Genomic DNA, 22,002 nt, shown 5'->3' on the forward strand with positions numbered 1-22,002 from the left:
CAGAGTTTCTTAAAATATACTTAATATGGTAAAACGATACAAGGTGAATTGGTCGAACGGGATAGGACAACAGCTCATTATCAGTGTATGATGTACTGCACTGGATTCCTTGTGTTTTTTTGATTGAGTAGGTTTCAACTGATTGAGTTGGTTCGAAGGAGAACCACGCATCAGGCTTCTTTGGACACCTACTTTATCAAAGTTACCAGAACTCACCATGGTTTCAAGACATTGGTGTCAGACATCATTTTATTTGGTATTATTTGCAAACCTCTACCATCATTTTGAATCTGTGGACCTTCTTTTGGTGTGATAGAGGATGGTGCATCTGAGAATTTCTAAGGAAGCTGATGCGATGCTTGTGTGGCCATGTAAGCATCAACGGCCTCTCTAATGTCTTTTCTTCGTTGTTCTTGAGGCTTCTTGTCGTCACTCTTTGCCCCTTTTTGCTGTTCTTCACCATTGGCATCCTCTTCGAGGGTAGCTGGCTTTATCAAAGCTTGGTCTTTGTTTTGTTTATCCGTTATAAGTACTGATAAAAGCTCATCCAAAGGCTGGTAAGAAGGAGGAGAAGTCTGACTTGATCCTTAGGTCCGTTGCTTTTTCCTTCCTTACATTTTTATATTTATTTACCACTTCTCGACATTCGTTTGTGTTTATTTTTTGAGAATCAATGATTTTCATTATGAATTGTTTAGATGATGAATGCGCTTTTTCACCTAGATTTTTCATGTTTTTTGTTTTCTTGATAGCCCTTTCCGAAAAAGCCCTTGCAAAAAAGCATGTGCGCTGGCTGTATATGTGCTTGTGGAAAATGGGGCGGTGCTTTCACAACTTAGCACCTTCACAGAGCAAATGCGTAAAAATAAAAGAAACAAGTGTTAATGTTGCGTAGCAAATTATCAGGCCAGGCTCCCTAGGGCAAACAGGTCACTCAAGAGTCATTTCGCTCTTCGTACCGTAGCTTTTCTTGAAATGCACGGTACTCAAATCCACAACGAACAGCACCTCCGGCCACAGACAGCCCTTTTTTCCGAAAAAAGCCCTTGCGAAAAAGCGCACACGTTCACCGAACACAAACTATCTTGATATCAAAATAGATGCAATGCCGGTCAAGTTTTATTCCAAATAAAGATATTCTACAGATAAGGAATGTGGCAAATGGAACAGTTTACGTAACAGACTTGCTTTGAATTTAACAAGGTCTGGTATAAACGCATGCCCCTGTTAGGCAGAAACCTCTGGGACCACTGCAAAAGATTTAGGACTACAGGTGTTTGGCAGTAAACCCACTTGGTAGCAGTCCGCACCACACAGATTCACTTGGTAGCTGTGGCTGAGCAGTCAGACTTTCCTCAAGAAGAGTTAGGCAGTATACAGAGTATTCACAATAGGTCAAGAGAACACAATAGAACAAGTAAACACTGACCAGGACTTGGTGTAAAAGAGATATAATTATTTATTTAAAACCACATCTAGAAAAACACACAGGCACTAATAGTAAACAATTCAAAAACACGGTCACTAAAAGATATACACTCCCTTAAAAGAATATTAGACAAGTCTTAAGTAAAGCCCCACTTATTTTCAGACAGCGGTGAGCGCTTAACGTAGATGGCACTCTAATAATTCGTTTTTAAAAAGGGAGAGAACAGCAGAGAATAAATTGAAACAGATCCCAACACTTTTTCACGAACACAACAAGAAAGGAAGGCAAAGTAACACTGTGAATTCAGAGTCAGTAGGCCGGATCCACTTTGAGGATCAGAACGAAATGTGTCCAAGGTCACACGGTTGCAGTGCACAAAAGTCTTGTAACGGTTCAAAAAGGAGTTGGACCAAAGAAAGGGACCAGTTAGAGGGTCAAGGAGGCCAGCCCAGTCCAGAAGGTTAAGGGGTTATTATTACCTTGTAGCAATCTTTAGAAAGGGAGGCCTGGCGGACACGGTACCTTGAAGTGGTGAGAACACTCCAGCGGGGGCAGTTGTTCCTGGCAGCGGATGCGAGTAGGTGCTTTGTCCGGGGGAAGAGAGGATCTCGTCAGGGAGGAAGACAGGAGTCTGTTGCACTGCCAGGGAAGAAACCAGCCGCAGAGTTTCTCAGGTACAAGGAGCGGTCCATTGATTTGCGGTTCAGTGGTAAGTGGCTATCTGGCCGCCGGGGTGCTTGGCACGGACAGTTCGACCACAAACCGGTCTGGGGTGCGAAGAAAAGAAGGTAAACTATTTGTGCCCACTAGTCAGGGGAAGAAGCCTCTCCAGCCGGGAGATCTTCTCTGTCGTCGGGAAGTGGTGAGTCGGTTCTGCAGGGCTCCACCGGTGATGTCGTCGTGGTAGGTCGGCTCAGCTTCTCCCTCGTCGGATTCTCAGGTCCTGTGGCGATTTCTGAAGTTCCAGTCTCCAAAGCTCTGCTTTTATGCAGCATACCCCCATTCACTAAGCCTAGCTGTCAATCAAACATGCTAAGTGGTGAGCCGGCCGGCTCACCACTTGGGCCAATCACACAAGTGTGCGACTTGAGTTACCAAGGTAACTCAGTCCAGGGTGCCTAAACCCCCTTCCACACCCCCTGTGGTACCCAGACAGAGTGGCACCACTTTTGGAGGCTTCTGTGGAGAAGCCCGCCAAAAAGTGGAACAAAGGGCTCGACTTGGGTTGGGGTCACAGAAGAGAACACAAACGCCATTTTAGAATCGAGTCCTGGCAAAAAATACCAACCGGCGAATTCATATTAATTGAATAAACCGGCGGTATGTTCGAGGCTATGAGAATTAAATAATTCAAGTTGGTAGCCTCGAACAATGGGAAAATCCCATAGGGAAATATTCGCGGTCGAATATAAAAAGTAGTATCCACTGCCACCAGCCAAAACTAGATCAGGGGGGACGGAGACGTGCCCCCTCAACTAACAGACCCCGTGCCAATCGAATTGCCCCGACCAGTATGTCCACAATATGATGGTTTGTACTGGTTTCTGTTAATAATTTGGGACTAGTAAAGCCAATGGTGACTTTACATGCCCTGGGAGACAGTAGTCAGTCCCAGGGTATGGAGTCTATGGTGGGGTGCCACTATGACACCCCTGTGTTACTGCACGGAGGGTGCTGTGTAACACACATAGTAAAAACACATGAGACCCTATGGAGTAAAGGACCCCATAGCCCAGAAAAACACATTAACAGTCAAAGGAACACCATAAATCATGTCCAAGAGTGGGAGAAAAAGAGTCTCACTCTTAGCAGGAGAAAAAAACAAACTCCAGAAATCCAGCAAAGCTGCTGGGGGACTCACTAGGTTAGGAAATTCAGCCTAAAGAGAGAATTCTCCCTAACGGCCCCATATCTCGATACCATAGGTTAGCACAGGTACAATGTTCAAAGAATATAAAAGCACAACTGTCTTCACTGAATACGCACCATTACTCCCAATTAAATAACTTATAGCACGAACCAGTTTCAGACATTTGTGTTTTGTTTCTTCCCAGTGGAATTTCCAGTTGAGTGAATACAGACCCAAGTATTTGTAGGATTTGACACACTCACATTTTTCCTCATCGAGGAACCAGCTGGTTTTCGCCTTTCGTTTCGGTTTGCCAACAAACACCATAACCTTACTTTTTGCAATGTTTACTTGCAGGCCATTATTCTTTGTGAAGACTCCAAGACCATTAATCAGGGATTGGAGTCCCTTAGGCGTATAGTCTAAAAGCAGCAGATCATCCGTATAGGCTAACAAGCTAAGACGCTGCGACCCTGCTTTAACTGGACCTATTTCACTGGAATGAAATGACAGTTGTACATCAGCCAAATATAAGTGAAATAGGGAGGCAGCAACGATACATCCTTGCTTCACCCTCTGCCAGTAGGGTTAGAGACAGACAATTGGCAGACAGAGTTTAGATGCGCTTTTGCACTAGTTTCAGAATGAAGTAACCATCATCCTTAGCTGTCCCAAAGAAATATTCCACGCTTTTAGCTTCCGCCATATATTATTTCTTACCAAACTGTCAAAGGCGGCGCTAAAGTCTATGTAAGCGCCATAGACTATAGTTTGCCTTCGTGACCATGCATATTATAAAGCTGAGACCAACATGAGGATGTTATGTGATGTCCTAGATTTTACTCTGAAGCCAGTCTGGTATTTACTTAAGATGTCATTTGTGTTCATCCATAGATTCAATTCTACTAGGAGTACCCGCACAAAGATTTTTTGCTGGAATATCCAACATTGCGAGCATGCAGTAATTTCTGGGGCCATCTCGTTGGCCCTTCTTGTATATAGGTAAAATGTGGCTCTCCCGCCATGTGGCTGGAAGTATGTCAGTCCTTCCTAGATCAACAAAAATGAAATGCACGGCATGAGCCCACATAGCAGCAGACATTTTCAACAGTCCATTACTTGTACCATCTAGTCACATGCTCGAGATCTATTTAGCTGTTCAATTATTTGTGTGACGTCAGATATAGTAGCAGTGTAAATCCAAATCATATTTGGTATCTGCAGTACATTATCTTCTTCATCACAAGACCCCATGGTTGCCTTTATATGTGTAACCCACCTCTCTTCTGCAACACAGTTTATTGGAATGTTACTTTTAGAACCAGCCCTTACTGCTTGCCATATTGATATAGTGTTATTAGTCGTGGCCAGGTATGCAATACGTAACCAACGTTCATTTTCACAACCCACCTTGTAATCTTTAAGCCACCTGTGATAATTCTTTTTCCTATTAGCGTCTTTAATTCTTAAATTTATTTCGCCGTCACTGTACATGCAGGATGTGGAAGATAATAAAACCTCAATTGTTCCACCTAGTTTTTTTGCAGCTTTGATCTTTGGATAATAATCATTTATGGTATATTTTGTTAGTATGCTCATACAGTGTTTTGTAAGACCAGTGGCTAGATACCAAGTTTTTTTATGGAGCCAATCATTGATTAAAAAACCTCACTCATCTTACTAGAGGAGGACACATCAATCGATAATTGTTCAATAAAGGCTGGAATAACTTGGTCTGAGGCTAGTTTGACCGTAGCTAGATTTTGGGGGTGCCATTGTATACAGTTCCCTCCACTACTCACAAATATGTCACCACTCATGAAATCTATCATGTTATTTTTTGGTATACACATAGTCTTGAATAGAACACATAGTGGTCGCTTTCAAAAACGAGCAGATATTTCCATATCTTGGGCTAATTCTAGCCCAGTGCGATTTACAAAAACAATCTCTGGTCATCGCCAGGGCAGAGCCTGTTGAGGCTAATAAGACCATGTGCATCTCGTACATTTGTCCATGGACTAATATTTCTGTGTAGTCTATCCTGACATATGGGTGCACATCTAGGTGTCCCTTGCAGATCACCATTTTGTAATACGATATCTGCATTAAATTCCACCATGATATATATGGGGAATTTTTGCTGATACTTTTCAAGAATGTCTTTAACCGCTTAAATATTATTTTTAGTAGCAATACCATTCGGAGGATCATACACATTAATGTTTATGATAGTCAACCCTGCCCTAGACAATTTAGCAGCCAACACCATCATTGACCCACCTGGGATCTCATCAACGGACTAAGGATGCCGGGCAGATATCAACAAGCCTCCTTTAGGACGGCCGAGGAGGCCTTTATAGGCTACTTTTTGGATGGTCACACGTCTATCAAGGAGAACATTCTCGACAAGCCATGTTTCTTGAAAGACTATAACAGAAAATAAATCCATTATTGACTATAGGCCATTAGCTCCAAACAGATGTGTGCACCGTTGTGTATTCCATGAACATAGCACATCAATGGCATCGACTCAACATTGAAAAGTGAGATTTAAAAACTGAAGGCAGCCATTGCCAGTATCCATCATCCTTGTTCAACTCAGCAATATTAATAGGGCCATCAGAACCTACTCCTAAATTGCTGTTCACCGCATCTCGATCTCCTGTGATACATTATTCATATTTGTACATATTCATATATAGTACCGGCAACTGAGACAACTTGCAGACTCGTTTTCCTTGTCGATATTTTGATATCTTTTGGCCCATTATTACCATGGATGTTGTTATCGTTTGTGTTAAATGTTTTATATGCTCTACATTTTTATGAGGAGAGGTTTACTATGCTACGTATGTAATTCAATCAAAATAATTCTGTCTCGTATTTTAAAATATATTCAAGGGTTGCCCCAGAATTAAATCATATATTAGAAATACTCATCGACACATTGTCCATCTGATCAACTATTTTGATATCGTCAGTACATATAACTCTTAGAGCAGCAACTGTATGGCAAATACTTAAAACTGCTGCCCTCTTTAAGGGAGGAAGGCAATCAACTACTGATATTGGGACTGTACTGGTGTTCAGACGGGGGTATTGCTGTGCCACAGATCGCTCCTCCCAGCTGTTGGGGGCCAGGATATGTCATTGTCAGCTCTGACCCACCTCAAGACGCCAAACCAGCAGTCTCCAGCACTGAGCCAGCAGACAGTGTGCCAGTACTGCTGCCGTCAGAACTAAGTGGTTCAATGGTGTTTCCAGGCACATTCTTCACAGTTATTTTGACACGTTTTGTATGCATAAAAGTATGAGAAATAACTTTTCTTTTCTTTTTGGTGTTGGCATTTTTCGGGAAAGCTGATATTTTGGGCGCTACTATGTCTTTAGTAGGCAAACTTCCAGCAACATTTTTGACATTAGGGGCTTTAAAAATAAAATTAGTGCTGAACACATAACCAGATAAATCCGTATCACAGCCCTGATCTCGTATTGTCTTGCGGCTCCTAGTGATGCTTATTTTAACATTTTTCGCATGTGGATAGTTGGCAAAATTCGAAACGCCAAAAACATCTAATTTGACGACAAACTTGTTATGCTACTCTGACAGCACCGATGCAGATAAGGCGTCATTTGGTAGAGTTGCACCATTATCACTCATGTCTCTTAAACTACCATCCAGGGAAGTTGGAAGTTTGTTCTACAAGAGTGGTGTTCTTATTATCAAAAAAGGCCAGAGGGTCGATGGACATAAGATAAGGAGTCAACATGATGTCGAGCACATCACCCAAGTATTCCACTTCTACAACTCAGAGGACAAATCAATGTTTCCACTCAAGTTAATTAGACTAATGGATACATCATTTACATCCTTATGGATCATAACTGTTCTCAGATCATACCGGTCTGACAACTTATTTTGTTTGCCTTCGGCCACAATGTTTTTATCAAGGATAGCTACAGACCCATCTAAAATGTTATCGGGAACATTCAGGTTAACCACACTATGCCCAGAACATTTAGGCACTTTCTCACCTAGTTGCTAATTTAAAACAGGCTTAAGTTCAGGTGTTAATTATAAAGAAAGCACATCCGACGGATATACTGTTTCAGTCTGAGCATTGTTATCAGTTGTCGAAATCACATCATTAATGAATTTAGACCTTAAGCACCCTAACGATAAATTCAGTTCAGACACAATCTCCTGAACAGCTTTTTCCTCATCAATTTTACTTAACGCACTCTTTTTTGGAAAAAATGTAGTAATTTTTCTGGCATTACCCGTCGAAGTTTTACAGGAGATAACTTTGGCGTACAAGTTCGCTGATGACGCCGCATGGGTTTAGAGGCCATCTTTCCGTTCAATAGGCCTGCCAATTTCTCACCTAGTTGCTAATTTAAAACAGGCTTAAGTTCAGGTGTTAATTCTAAAGAAAGCACATCCGACGGATATACTGTTTCAGTCTGAGCATTGTTATCAGTTGTCGAAATCACATCATTAATGAATTTAGACCTTAAGCACCCTAACGATAAATTCAGTTCAGACACAATCTCCTGAACAGCTTTTTCCTCATCAATTTTACTTAACGCACTCTTTTTTGGAAAAAATGTAGTAATTTTTCTGGCATTACCCGTCAAAGTTTTACAGGAGATAACTTTGGCGTACAAGTTCGCTGATGACGCCGCATGGGTTTAGAGGCCATCTTTCCGTTCAATAGGCCTGCCAATTTAGCAGTTTCACACACTGCATCCATGCATTCACCACTTCCAACCTCCAGTTCCTCTACCATCCGTGACATAGTTAGAACCAAGTCTCACAGAATGCAATAGTTACAGCACTTATAATGTGATGAAACAGGGTCACAACTTGACCAAAACAATGCTTGTAAGAACTATGAGATACTAAACCTTGCTAAACACAGCCACACGGCCACACATGGGGGGAGTATTCTCTTTCTCATCTTCCGGACCTGGGTTGACTTGTCCCTTCTCCCAAGGAAACGAGTTTTCAACTCCAATTCTCTCACACGTTGTGTATTTCAGATAGCTCTGCCTTTCATGAACATGGTTCTCATTCCTCTGCTTATTTCCAATACTTTTCTCATTAGGACTAGGACAGGCTTTGTTCGAGTTATAATGAGTCCCTCTTAACTGTCTGGTAATCTTGTTGCCCGTATTACCTTCTATTACGAGGGGTAACGTCACAAGTAAGGTACTTGGACTCTCTTGCTGCTTCTTCTTGGCTCTGCAGCTCACTTGCCACGCTGTCTGGGTCATGTGCGTTTCATTCATGTCTTCTGAATTGGACTTGCACTGAATCTCGTGTTGGCAGTGGTTTTCTTCTGTCAGTTGTATCTGGGCTGTTTTACGGTTGGACTGCCCACCACCATGGCTGTGTGGTCACGCAGCCACCAAACTCTTTCTTCAATCGAGTTGTGCTTTCTTTCGTTCTCATATGGTCTCCCAGCGTCTTTGGCTCCGCTTCGGAGCTTACGCAGGCTCTGCGTTCTGCGAGAGTACTGCTTCCTTCCGCTCTGCTATGCACAGGGGGCTTCCATGGTTCTCTCGGCTGTCCAGCTTTTCTTAGCTTCTCGCCTTCTCTCACTCCCTCATATCATCCTTTTTCAGCATCCTCAGCACAGTCCATTGGAGGGACTGATATAAAGAGAAAGTCAGTTTCCTGTTGTGGATAGCATAGGTGAACTTTATCTTTGTGGAATTGGTAATGTTCCGTTATTGTAGACAAATCCATGTAGGCCATCACTTTGAGGGCATCAGGGAATTCCTCATGGAATGGGAGTCCTTGTCCCCAGGGGGGAGGGGAGAACAAATTCCCTCATTTCGTCACTGCACCCTACCCTGTCAAGTGGGAATTTGACACCAGAACATTCTGAGTCTATTCCACCTAAAGGCGTTTCCCCTGGCCAAACCCTATGCCAATGAGAATGAAGCCTACATTCTGTGGAAAGCCTTGGTCTGAATCGTATTCAGAATGACCACAATAAACTGAAGGCACTGAGATAGTACTAAGAAGAACTACTCAAAATAAGCAAGAAGAATTGAAAATGCTTCCCCCGCCACTACAGACTGAGTACACTTTCTGTGGTCACCATTAAAAACTTCTCCTTTCCAAAAAACAGGCCTAGGTACAGAGGTTCCAGGGGAGGCTACAAGCCTCCACAGTTTTTGGGGCAACAAAGTATTGGGAACAACATTCTTCCCTCTACTGCTAGGGCACTATCATGCACTGTATCTCCAAGATAACTGATCCAAACTAGCGCTTGGCTGAACAGGAGATGAAGCTCACAGTTGGGATGCAATATCCCTCCAGTTCTACAAAATATTAGGCAAACTGCTACTCAAAGGGAGAAAAGCGTCTGTAACAATTACCAAATTCAAGATGCTTTGGGTCCACTGAAGAGAACAGACATCCTGTCTTTGTCCCTAGCCCTTATGGAGTTAAACTTGTGCTGTTGCAATTGTGGGTGGGGCATGTAGTAACTCATTGCTTCTGGAACTCTTGTCTCACAATACTCTTTTGAAAAGGTGTAAGTCAAAGTGGACCAAGACATGGCTTGTTGAACGTTTCCAGGAACTCAACAATCTTGTACCAAACAACCTTTCAAGATCAAAGGGCACATATACAAGTCTAAAGTGGACAGGGATGGTGAAACCGGTGTATTACATGTAGATAAAGGCACTGGAGACAGAGGACGATGCAAAATGCAATGGTCATGGCAACCATGACCACAATGTCCACATTGGGACAGAGTGTATGTTTGGATGACCCGATGATATTGTAGACCAAACCGGCGAAAGCTTTTTGTATTTGCTCAGGTGGCGCAGGGTGGTTTGCTTAGCCATCCACCACAAGGCACAGTTACAATTTAAGGCAAACCAAGATGTGTTGAAAGCTGGGCACCAAGGTGTCTCAGGCAAAGAATTTACAAAAGACTCTCTTACACTTTGAAGGAACAGAAACAAATTAGCCCAAGGTCTAGAATCAGCCAATGAGATCTCTAGTGTAGGGTATCTCCTCAGAAAGCCACAGTCACTAGCTGATGTTACACCGGAGAAGGGGGGTGGGAGTCTGCTTTGTGTGGATATGGAGATAGAATCTTAATCAGTGTGCTACTTCTGATCTTTGCAGTCTGCAACAGCACATCAAGAGCTCTAGTAGCAGGTCTCATCTGTGCAGCAAAAGGCACAAAAAATCATTGAAAGTTGTGAAATATTAGCACGACTATGAAATCTCAGGACATGTGCCCAGCCAGCTGACTACGGGAATTTCCAAAAAGTAGCTAGCATATGTGTGATAAAATGTTTTCAGACAATCAGTGATCATATATGTCTTTGTCATCATAAAGACCTGGGAGTAAGAGTAAGGGAGGACTGCAGTTCTGGAGGCCAGACAGACAGGGCAAGGCTCACACTAGTCATATACAATGGATCACTAGCTAGGTTTACAAGAAAGCACAGAAATGGGGCCATGGGTGTGTCTCTTGAGGCATATAAATGGCAGGCTAAGCAAGTGGCTCTTTATGGAGCAGAGCTGTGGGGAGAGATCAGCATTGGAGTCTCGTGGTAGCATACGTTTTTGAAGAATGTTATAGGTTTACCACTTACGCACCAAACCTCCCAGTCCGTCTTGAAACAAATTTACAGAATATCGACATATGTAAAGCAAAGCACGTATACTACTGGGCAAGAGTTTGTTCGAATGCAAACCTGGGAAAATACATGGAGTCCTTGATGGACGTTATGGCCCAAGAGAGGTAGGCAGTTACCCTGGTTAGCTCTTCTGAAAAAAGAGCACCATTGCATTGGGCTGGGTGATTTCTGGTTTAACCACAGCAGCTTGAATATGGACTCCAAAACTTACATAAAAAACACTTAGGCCTTTAAATTGGAAGCGGAAGTTCTGTCAAAGCGTGCTCAATCTAGCCAACTATCTAGGTATTGGGTGCTGAAGCAGTCCTTCGGCTATGAGGTTTAACTGGATTATAGTTGTCCAAAGCAGATGAGATAATTGTTCATTAATCTACGCCTGGGGATACTACCAATGGCGAGCATTGGGAACAAATGCAATTTCTCAACAACATGCCCATTTTGTCCCAATGAAACTGAGAGCATTGTTAATTTCTTATTAATTTGGCCATAATATCTGTACATAAGAAGGACATTCTTGAGACCACTTTTCAGAGCTCGTTCTGTTAGATTCACGACAGAAGCTATGATACTTTGCAGCACAGCTAAGGATAGCCTTGCAGCCAATACTATGGGAAACTACCTATTAAGAGCACAGAGAAGTAGGTCCAAGAGCATGCCTTAAATTATTGGGAGGATTTGATGCACATTTGACATTTTCTTGCGTGATGTCTTATTGCAAAACATCTAAAGTAATTTAGAGTTGGGGGACAAATGATGGTTACAGTTTGCACAAATGATTTATGAGATTTTAACTTAGTTTTATATTGATTTATCTGAAGAGTGCATGGTTTTCATGATATATTATTCATGCAATTTTAGAGTTTGATAATACTGTGAGGATATGGTATTTATATTTGCTTATTTTGCACAATCTTCCTAGTATGAATCTGGACATTATGAGTGGAGCCGCAGATGTTTTTTAATTTCTGCATCATTTATTTTAATTCTTAGAGTGTTTTTCTATGTATGGTTTTTATGGCATGTTTTCGCCGAAATAAAGCATAACGTCACATAATAAAGATCCAGAAAGAACAATATTTCTCTGCATACTGCTAAGGGGAAGTTCATCACACTATTGCGAATTAGTCTTTCTCCAGTGTTCTGGTGAGCATCATGCTTCCCCCTGGTGGTCTGCAGACCGCAATCGCTGGTGTGGGGCTCGGAAGCTAGACATAATGTGGATCCACAAACGCAATTGAATCAGGAGCCTGAGCGGTATGAGTCATCAGGTGCAGGACTAGCACTCATTGGTGCACGTTCTTCAGGTCCTGCAGATAGAGGTACCCAGCTGCAGCCTTCTGACCAGTGTCATCCAGTGAAGGTGTGACAGGGGCACACCACAGTGCTATAAAGAACACCTTTACACTCTGAACTGCTCAAACTGCACAACAGTGCAATAGACAAACAGGGGGCAAACATTCAAGTTGCAAAGAACTAGCTAGCTATAATAAAAAGTTGCTTGCCACCTCAATTCTCTACATACACACAGCACACCATTTCTTACTCGACCAGGGGTCAAATATCACTAGCTAATGGCTAGTGGTGACGGAACATTTTCTGCCCTGGCCATGAGGAACCTTCCCCAACACCTGAATGTTCTCCTCTAAAGAGACCTTAACACTTAACTTGTGCAGCCTGATACTCGTCCATGTCTGGACCAGAATGGCTTGTGAGGAATCAGTGGACTACAAGCAGGACCACTTCTGACTCTTCTTGTGCCGGGTTGTCAATTTGTGGCAGCAACACAAAGAGTTAATACAGCATGGCTACATGCCACTATATTCAGTTATTACTGCATGGCAATATTCCCTTTTGCTCATTAATCACATCATGGTTGCATTCTGTAAGGCGTAGTCACACAGAGCATGGCTGGTTTCCATTATGCATAGAGAGCACTTTATGTTAGATTCCATTTTGCCCAATAGGAGCGTAATGGCCATATTCAACCATTATGTCCAGTTTGAACATTATGGCCAGAGTGCTTTATGCCCACTTGGTACATCATTCCACGAATCAGTTATACCCATTACCGCTCCAGGATAGATCCCGTTGACACCATTTAGCACAACATGACCAGATTTCATTATACCCAGTTAGTGTTTTTGCTTCATACCAATACCCCATGCAAGAAAGATCGAGCAAACTAAGCACCTATAGATGCCTCTTGTAACTTCTGGAAGAACACATTGTTAAAGACAAATAATTTCGAGATTCATTGTAGTGCGTTCATCAAGGATGAAGAACCAGCCTCCAAGAAAAAACTTTACAGCACTTCCTCATGGTGACCGGAGGTATTAAATATCATCATGTCTAATGGGAAGAACAGAAAACGTCCTTTCTAGCAATGCCATTAAAGCAATTCAATTGCATCTATTGTAACCTGGACATAAGAGGGCAGTTTAGTGAAATACGAAGCCAGAAAAAAACAATTTACCTTGATAAAGGCTCAGTAAAACAACCTGCTGACCCCAACATTGTTTCTGCCAGGGGGTTTTCAAGAGATTTTCGAACTTCTGGAGACAAAGCATAGAGTGGGTAATCTCAGAAATTTGTAGAAATTGTGGGAGCCTTTGTAGTGAGACTGAACACAAACAGTTAACCTGTCCTCTGGGATGGCTCCCAGTCAGGAGGTTCTACAGCTATGTTTTAGCAGATTACACCTGTTACAGAGAAGAATATCCGTTTGCAGATCAGTCTGGTCCCACCTACAAGGACAGTCAAGTACCGAAATGCTAGTTAACTCTCCTGTGAACTAGAGTACCAACAGCAAATCCAGACGCAGGTTTGTAGCACCACATTGGAGTCAAACCAAACAAGGAAACGCCCCCAAAACACTGTACACTTCACACAGAACACTGACTAAAATCTGAATTGAAATCTAATAAATCCAAGAAATTGCAACACAAGAATTTGCACAGAACGGCTTTTATCCGGTTCCACTTGCCACCCTTCATGATCAATTCAGGACTCAAGACCCGCGTGTATATATAAACTCCACCCACACCCAAAGCGATCACTTATTGTAGGATATCATGGAGAAGAGAAAAGCAGAGTTTCATAATTAGGAACTCGGGATAAAATCCTATGTCTCTCACACACACACACACAAAATAAAAAGATATGGAGCAAAAACAAACCCGGCAAACAGAGGGTTCGGCCACCCCCGTCCACGCATGCTGCTCAAAAGATCTGTTTGGATCAGTGTTACCAGCAGAGCCATCTCACAAGAAGGAGCTGTGATAGTACTAGGGCTTAATACAAAGAGGAAATACAAGATAAAAACACGCATCTTTTAATTTGCATGAACTATAGGTGCAAAGAACTCTATTAAAAAAGGATGCCTCTTTGAGAGAAAATATATATATTTTAACCACCTGAAAAATGCTCAAATTGGGAAGGTTAATTCCTTTGTTACTCCTAGAAAGTAATATTACTCTCAACTTCATAAGGTAGAGGTAAAATACTTTCACTCTAAAGCATTATTTGGAGCCCTGCACACACCCCATTCCTTAGACAGCAGGCATCCCCCATTTGGACAAGGATGGTGAGGCACTGCAGGCATTGCCTGGACCAATAAAAATAATCTATAACAGAGGTGAGGGAGAAAAGGAAAGAAAGGCGGGAGCTGTGGAAAGGATGGAGTGGCAGTTAGGGGAAAGAGTTGCCTCAGAAGTCACAAAACAGTCCTGACTGACAACGACCAGTGAAGGAAAATTATGGTGTTATGGAACTCTTGTGCAGTTGTATCTAAACTATGCCTTATATTTAATCAATATGAAATAAACTGCACTGTCTTACCTTAATGAGGTATCGAGTAATGTCCCTTCCAGCTATGTCTAATCTTCTGGTGAGGTGAGGCAGAGAGAATCCTTCATACACAGGGCAAATGTGAGTTACACCATCTCCAGAATCCACAACTACACCCGTCAGCAAGCCTGTCCAACACAAAGACACGAAACAGTAACTAATCAATTAACATTCTATAGGCATTAAAAAATGTGCAATGCTTAGGGAACTGCATCTTGGTTGTTTCACTTTATATTACTTTCACAAAAACAGGGAGCACTGATATTTGTTAGTCAGTATCACATTTATTAAATCAGTTTTGGAAACATACGTCTTCGAATTTGAGTGACGAAATGACAGTGTGAAAAAACGTGTGGGTAAAGTAGAATCAGAAATAAACATCAAAGTTGTTCATGCTGAATTACACTTTTCCAGATATGTGTTAATTAACTGCACTGTAAAACTCATTCACGTAAATTAAGGCGGAGTGCTGCCTAAGTGGCGGTGTGGGCACGCCTTTAGAGTGTCAACGAGGAAGCATGCCTCATTGGGCTGATGCGGCACGAATGCCTTGCGGCTCCGGCACAGTAAAAGCTGTTAGGCGTATCACCTACTTAGGCAGGAACATTTATAAACAAATCATTTTAATACTTTGTCTCATCGAAGGGGAGAGATTTTCTACTACACCTGTGCCACTTAGGCATTTCAAATAAGGCTGCATCTGAGGCACTTCATCTGTGCCAACTGGGCAGTTTCCACTGTGTATTCTATGTTAAGGAGCTACAAGCTGATTGTTCCACGTACTTTGTTGAATACTTATTACCACTTTGATCGATGTGTTTGTACACATAAACCCAACACAGACACAGCTGGGGGACCCTTATGTTAATAATGTTGGTAGGTCTTTTGAGACTTTACGTGGGCTGTGTGGGTATACAGCAGTATTTACAATGGTATACTAGACAATGAAAGAAGAGACGGCATAGAATTTGAAATCACTACTATATAGTGCTGCTCTTGAGTATGTCTCACAGGCTGGAACTCGCAATAAGGCTGTTTTCCCATTTATATAAGATCATGATGGACTGGTGGAGAGATGAATTATTGAAGGCTAATAACAGATGGGAAATGGCTTCAAACAGGCTTATAAATGATAAAGAGTGGGAGAAGATTTACTTCCAATCAAGTGCATATCTTGAAATATAAAGCTGAATGTATGCATGTGTGTGTGTATGTTTGTCCTGCTATCACACCGCTGAAGCCTCTTTCATCTGGGGCAAGATTGTAGTCTATGTTTGGATGCAAAGTATTTACACCGTAGACACCCTCATTTACTGATGCTCACACTGATTCACTACAGTAGGTACTAGAAGGAGGCAACATTTAGAAAAGTGTCTGAAGCAAAATGTTTGATATGTTGGTTATTCCTTTAAAATGTATTACTACTGTATACAGTTTGAAACTATTTATTAAAGCATTTTTAAAGGTAATTAAAAAAAAGAATTTAACATTTTCTTTTTATCACGCCACTCCAAATATGGGAAATGGCAAAGTTACAGTTTACTTAAGTTCATTCACGAGAAGAGAGCACAATCAATCTTTCTTGGACATTTTTGTCAAATGTACTGAAGGCATTAAGTGACTGAAACATGCTGCACAAAAAACGAACATCTCTTGGAAAAGCTCCATCTGATGCAAAGCGAAAATCAATATCAAGAGCTTCTGAAACTCAATAAGCAGAACCACTTGCCAGAGGACAAGAGCAACATTCTCCAGGGCACCAGAGCAAACTGAAGCAAGACTTGCCGACAAGAGCAACATCCTCCAGGGCACACGAGACACCACTCTCTCTCTCTCTCACACACACACAAAAATAAAATATGATCATACTGCATATGTGGTTTATCCTACGATGGATGATGGACGATGCAGACTTTCTGCACATTGCCTGGTTATGGCCTGATCTGCTGAAATTCTGAATCTTGCGACCAGTCGCTTGTCTAAGATAGTTGATGTTTGAAGTACCCACTGATCAACGGATCTGCTTGCTAAGGCTGCCCACTCAGCAAATGTACAGCCCTGATTCTCATTCTGATTAGCAGAGAGGTTTTACAAAATTGGATGAGTTGTTCTCCTTTAACCACTCTTGAGGGCTGGTAAAGACAACTGATTTGGGCTAATAACTGAAGAAATATATAGCGAGATGATCTATATACACGTCCAAGAGAAGAGACATTTGGTGTTGCTTCCGGAGTATTTGTGCTCCAAATTAATCCTGGTAATGTCAATTTGTAGATGGAGATTTTATTGTGGCACTGTTATTTTGTGTGCATTGTGAAACCTGACAATTCAAGAGGATTATTTGAAATGCTACACATGTGTGCATTTGGCAAAGCGGGGAAGGTAACAATTTTAATATGGTGTATGCCTGACAAGGACAGTAATATTAAGACACTGTCCATGATATTGTTTAACTAATGTTGTAAACTTTAAAGAAAGTTTAAATGTTTCAAATAAATCTTCACTTAACCCTTTTTTAGTGCCGCCTTCGAGAATCATGAGATGCCCCTACCCCAGTACCCAGACCAGAAGATTCCTTGCCCAGCTCAAATACATGATATATTAGGAATAGGTTTGCAGGATTTTGTTGGCCCTCTTCATGCGCCGACTGGCTCCCTCCAGCTGGGTCTTTTTCTATAACTTGCTGCAGCAAAGCCACAGAGATAAGGGGTTTAAAATCTGGATTGTCTGGAGGAAAGGAGATTTAGGTATACTTGTACAAGAGTCGCTATGGAGAACCACTGATGCACTATGGTCAGTAACAGTCCCGCTTCCTTCAGGCACAAGGAAAGATTTTAAAACACTAGTCTGTTCAGGGGGAAGCTAGGATGAACTGATTTTCCAAGGAGATTCTTTAGCACAGTCTGCACAGCACATACATTTAATTTAGAGCAAGCTCTGTGGAGTGTTGTGTACAAAGTATGAAAAGTAATACAATTTGTCTTGGCCCTCAGAGCAAGGGCATTAACAAGCATATGAGGGGAGCCTTGGAGTAACATTCCAGAATGCAAGAAACCATTCATCGAGTAATGAAAGTCTCTACCGCCTGTTTTTCAGGATCATGATCACCATAAGTAAGAAACCAGCTTTCCATAAAACTACACAATTTCAGGCAAGGAAGAGATCTACCAGCCTCCAAGAAAATGTCTATGGAGGCTCAAGATATCTACAGATTACCATGGAAACTGATAAATCACTTTAGTCAAAAGGGACAGATGTGTTCTAAGGACTACTTTGTTTTTTTTGGAGAAACAAAACCTCACAAGGATAAGATGTCTTGCAATTCATCAATTCCCTTAGGCATCAATGCAACCAAGTTCAATGTTGTCAGTTTATGGTCACTGGTAGTCAGGGGCCAATTAGTCAGATAAAACAAAAAAATCCTATTTAGGGAGAGGATTATGGAAATGTGGGCATGTATAACATCCTGAAGGCAGTCAAATGCTTAAGAGGAGAAAGAAATGGACCAGCGTTCACAGAAGATGACTAGCCACAGCGCATGCAACAGAAGGCCTTCCTTCTTAGGGATTCTGTGGGTGCCAATGTTGTGTTATGTTGTCTTATACTGCGCACCGTTACCATTGGGGTGGTCTCTAGGCACTCACGTGGCTTTGCAAGAAAGAGGGTGGGGTGGGTTAGCGAGCGTAGAATGATAGGATAGATCCAGAACCATGAGAAACGGTCATCTGTGTGTGCTGGCTTGCAGATGATTGGATTGCGTGCACTGGCTTGTTGTATCCGTAGGGTGAGGCCCAATCCTGGGTTGTTTGTTATATGCAAATGTTTGTTAATGTTGGTTTTGTGTGTTTCATGTGTAGTTTCGGCTGGTTGTTTTATCGTGCATACTGGCTTGTTGTGCCTGCAAGGGGAAGGTCCAGTGTCTGGGTTGTTTGTTATAAGCGGGTATTAGTTTTTGGGGGTGTGTTTTGTGTATTTCATGTGCAGTTTGGCTGGTAGTTATGGTTGTGCGCACTGGCTTGTTGTATCCGTAAGGGTGGTTCCAGTGTCTGGGATTGTTGTATGCAAATGTTAGTTATGTTGGGTGGGTGTGTAGTTTGGCTAGACCAATAGGGCATGTATAGTACTTGGCATGCTTAAGGGGAGCAGGGTGATTAGTACATTGGCGACTCTCATAAGTATGTCCACAGAGCACATCTAGCCGCAACTCAATGGTACCCTCCAGTTCTTCCAAGTGCAACACACTGGCTGCCCACCCGCCTACCCCCCAAGCTGAACTCACTAGCCACTCCCACAAATTCCTCCAAGTGCAACACATTGACCACTCCCAAGAGCCCCTTTCTGCGCAGCAAGAATTGCCAGACACAAAGTGTGCTTTTGCATCCAGCAAGATTGAGCAGCTAATGCAACGCATGGCTAATATTCACAAATCTATCCAAATGTGACGCTTGCTAATCCTCACAAATCTATCCAAATGTGAGGACTGGCCATGCGTCGCAAATCCCTCCAATGTCATGCAAGGTTAACCCTCACAAATCTATCCCATGCAAGGCATGTGTAATGTTCACAAATCCATCTAAATGTGAATCATGGCTGGGAGAGCAGAAGAGTTGGGAGCGGGGGCTTTAATAGTTGGTGACTTTCCCTCGGTCCCCATTGGTATTGCTGGCATTGTCCATTTTGTGCTGATCACTGGCAGTTGAATAGCCATGTTTACAGTCATTTTCTGAAGGTGAGGTGGTCCCAATTTCCTTTTTTTATTGTGTTCCATAGATTAGTAGTCAGGCATGAGAATGCTGTTCCTCTGAATTTGTCTTTTTCGTTTTGTTTTGTTTTGGAGGTCGTCTGTTCATGGTTGGAGGGAGCTGATCTTGGCCTAGAGAAATTTGGCTGCTTGTCCGTGTAATGATTTGTGGACAATGCAGAGGGCTTTGAATTTAATGCGTTTTTAGTGTGGGCTTCTCAGAGCTGGTGTGATGTGGTCTCTGTTTAATCTGTTTTGGATGCACTGATGTTTTTTAGTGAGCCATTCTGGCATTCCAAGGTAAAGGTTGTTTGCATAATCGATTCTTGACATTACTATTGAGATGATTGCAAGGGTTTTATGTGAGAAAGAGATGTACATGAGCATCCCTCTGGTAGTTTTAGGAGGGAGAAGCTTTGCTTTTTAATAATGTTGACTTGTGGTTCCAGTGATAATCCATTGTCCATGAGTCTTCCTAGGTTTTTTATCACGATGGAAGTATCGGGTTGGGTTCCCATGAAAGGTGGCCAGTTCAGTTGTGAGTTGGATGTGTTGCCATCTGGGGGTGAGATAATTTCTGTTTTTGCAGGGTTTAATTTGAGGTTGTTCATGGGCATCCAGCTATATTTGTTGGTGAGGCAACTGTTGAGGGTGCTGCTTGGGTCTTGTGTTGTGGCTATTTTGAGGATGAGTTGTGTGTCATCTGCGCAGTTGTAGGCGGTCAGTTCATGGTTTCAAATGATTTTCATCAAGGGAGACATTCAGATGTTGGAGCGGGGAGAGGCTGGAGTCTTGTGGCACTCTGCAAGAGACTTTTTTGGTGTTTGAAGCAAAACGTGGTAGGTAGGTAGGTGCTTTTGGTTCGATAAGGGAGGAAGAATTTTAGCCATTTTAACGCAGAGTCTTTTACACAGCATTCCACTAGGCTTTTTATTAGTGTTGTCTGACTCATAGTGTTGAGCGCCGCTGATATGTCCAGTAGTATGGGGCAGATTAAGTGCTGTTGTTTGCATTTATTTTTAAGTCGTCCCATATGGACAGGAGTGCCGATTCCGTTCCTCTCGTGGGTCTGAAGCCAACTTGCAAGTGGTCGAGTATTTCATTTGTTTCTATGTAGCCAAGTCGAAATATTTATGCATGGTTTAAACTCGACTCCAGCGCTCAAGAAAATTGAAAAACCTACGATAACTGCAATAACCAAATACTCAAAAGAACTTCCAAAGCTCCAAAGGACAGTCCAAAATGAGACATACCAGGGGGCTGTAAGCACATCTCAACCCTCACCTCCCCATTCATTTTGGTCCTGGCTGCCGAAAGCCCTCAAACAAAACTTACAAAAATAGCCACCCAAGAGAAGATCTCTCAGCAACACCTACACCCATCAGATCCCCAAAGCCCAAGACCAAATAAAAATGTGTTCGTGGAACACCCGAGGTTTTCTCCACCTAACAACCCCAGGATCCACGAACTTAACAGTCTACGACATTATCTGTCTTCAGGAGACATGGCTTCTTCTACCCCCAATTCTCGACGGCTACGAGATCCACACAGTGGTGGCCAAGAAGGGCCTCTTAGGCCGCCCTACAGCGGGGCTGCTCATCGCAATCCGCGGCGGTCGAGGCCTAACGGACTCATATAAAATAAAAGAAAATCACTTCATGATGATGGTCAAACTAAACTGGAAAACAACAGATGAAAAATCAAATAAACTAACAACGAAGAAAATCATAATTGTCACCATCTATTGGAACCCGGCAACTGTCGAGTGCGGGAAATTTATCAAAACAATAGAACAAGAACTGGACTGGGTGCAAGTCACACACCACCCAGACTACGTAGTCCTATGCGGAGATCTAAACATCCATAGCCAGCAGAGCGAAAAGTCAAAGGCTTCCAAATGTAAAAAACGTCCAAGACCAGAGATCCATCAAATGGCAAAACCTTATGAAATCGAGATCTTTCGACAACCTGGATCAAGTCTTTGCTGACCCAAACAGACTCCCTACATGGGAAGGAGCGAATTCAAACTCCACAATCGACTACATTCTGGTATCACGTCCTCTATTACTACACATCAATTCCTTCAAAGTGATTAAAACAAGGGAAAGTGACCACAATCTGCTGGAGACTACCTGGTTAACTAATCCGCCGACAAACCACACAATGTGTGCAGAACTCGATCTTAACGCTCAAGGGACAAGACTCAGGATCACGGAAAAGGCAATAACAAACATTTCAAAGCTCTATAACGACTGAGCCAAACATCTACACACGTTGGCGGTTGACTACACACCTTTGATGACCGTCTGTAGAGTCCCATTTAAGACCAAAAGGCCAATGGCAGTCGACCAAAAACATATGTATGACAAATTGGTCGCCGAACGAAAAAGAGAGCTAAGGAAGACTAAAAGACTAGCACGAAAACTTGCCCCCCCACAGGCCACGACCATCATGAAAGAAGCA

At 42.4% G+C, this 22,002-nt stretch overlaps 1 protein-coding gene across 1 annotated transcript in view; it reads right to left on the bottom strand.

The window, feature by feature from the left end:
- Positions 1–22,002, bottom strand: part of LOC138467868 (actin-related protein 2) — a 599,885-nt gene that overhangs the window by 327,021 nt on the left and 250,862 nt on the right. Inside the window, exon 5 of the mRNA XM_069608160.1 lies at positions 14,790–14,926. Within this exon, the coding sequence (XP_069464261.1) occupies positions 14,790–14,926 (137 nt within the window). The remainder of the gene's footprint in view (positions 1–14,789; positions 14,927–22,002) is intronic.

This window comes from Ambystoma mexicanum, chromosome 4q (genome assembly GCF_040938575.1).
Source record: "Ambystoma mexicanum isolate Mex_15411 chromosome 4q, UKY_AmexF1_1, whole genome shotgun sequence".
Classification (NCBI taxonomy): domain Eukaryota; kingdom Metazoa; phylum Chordata; class Amphibia; order Caudata; family Ambystomatidae; genus Ambystoma; species Ambystoma mexicanum.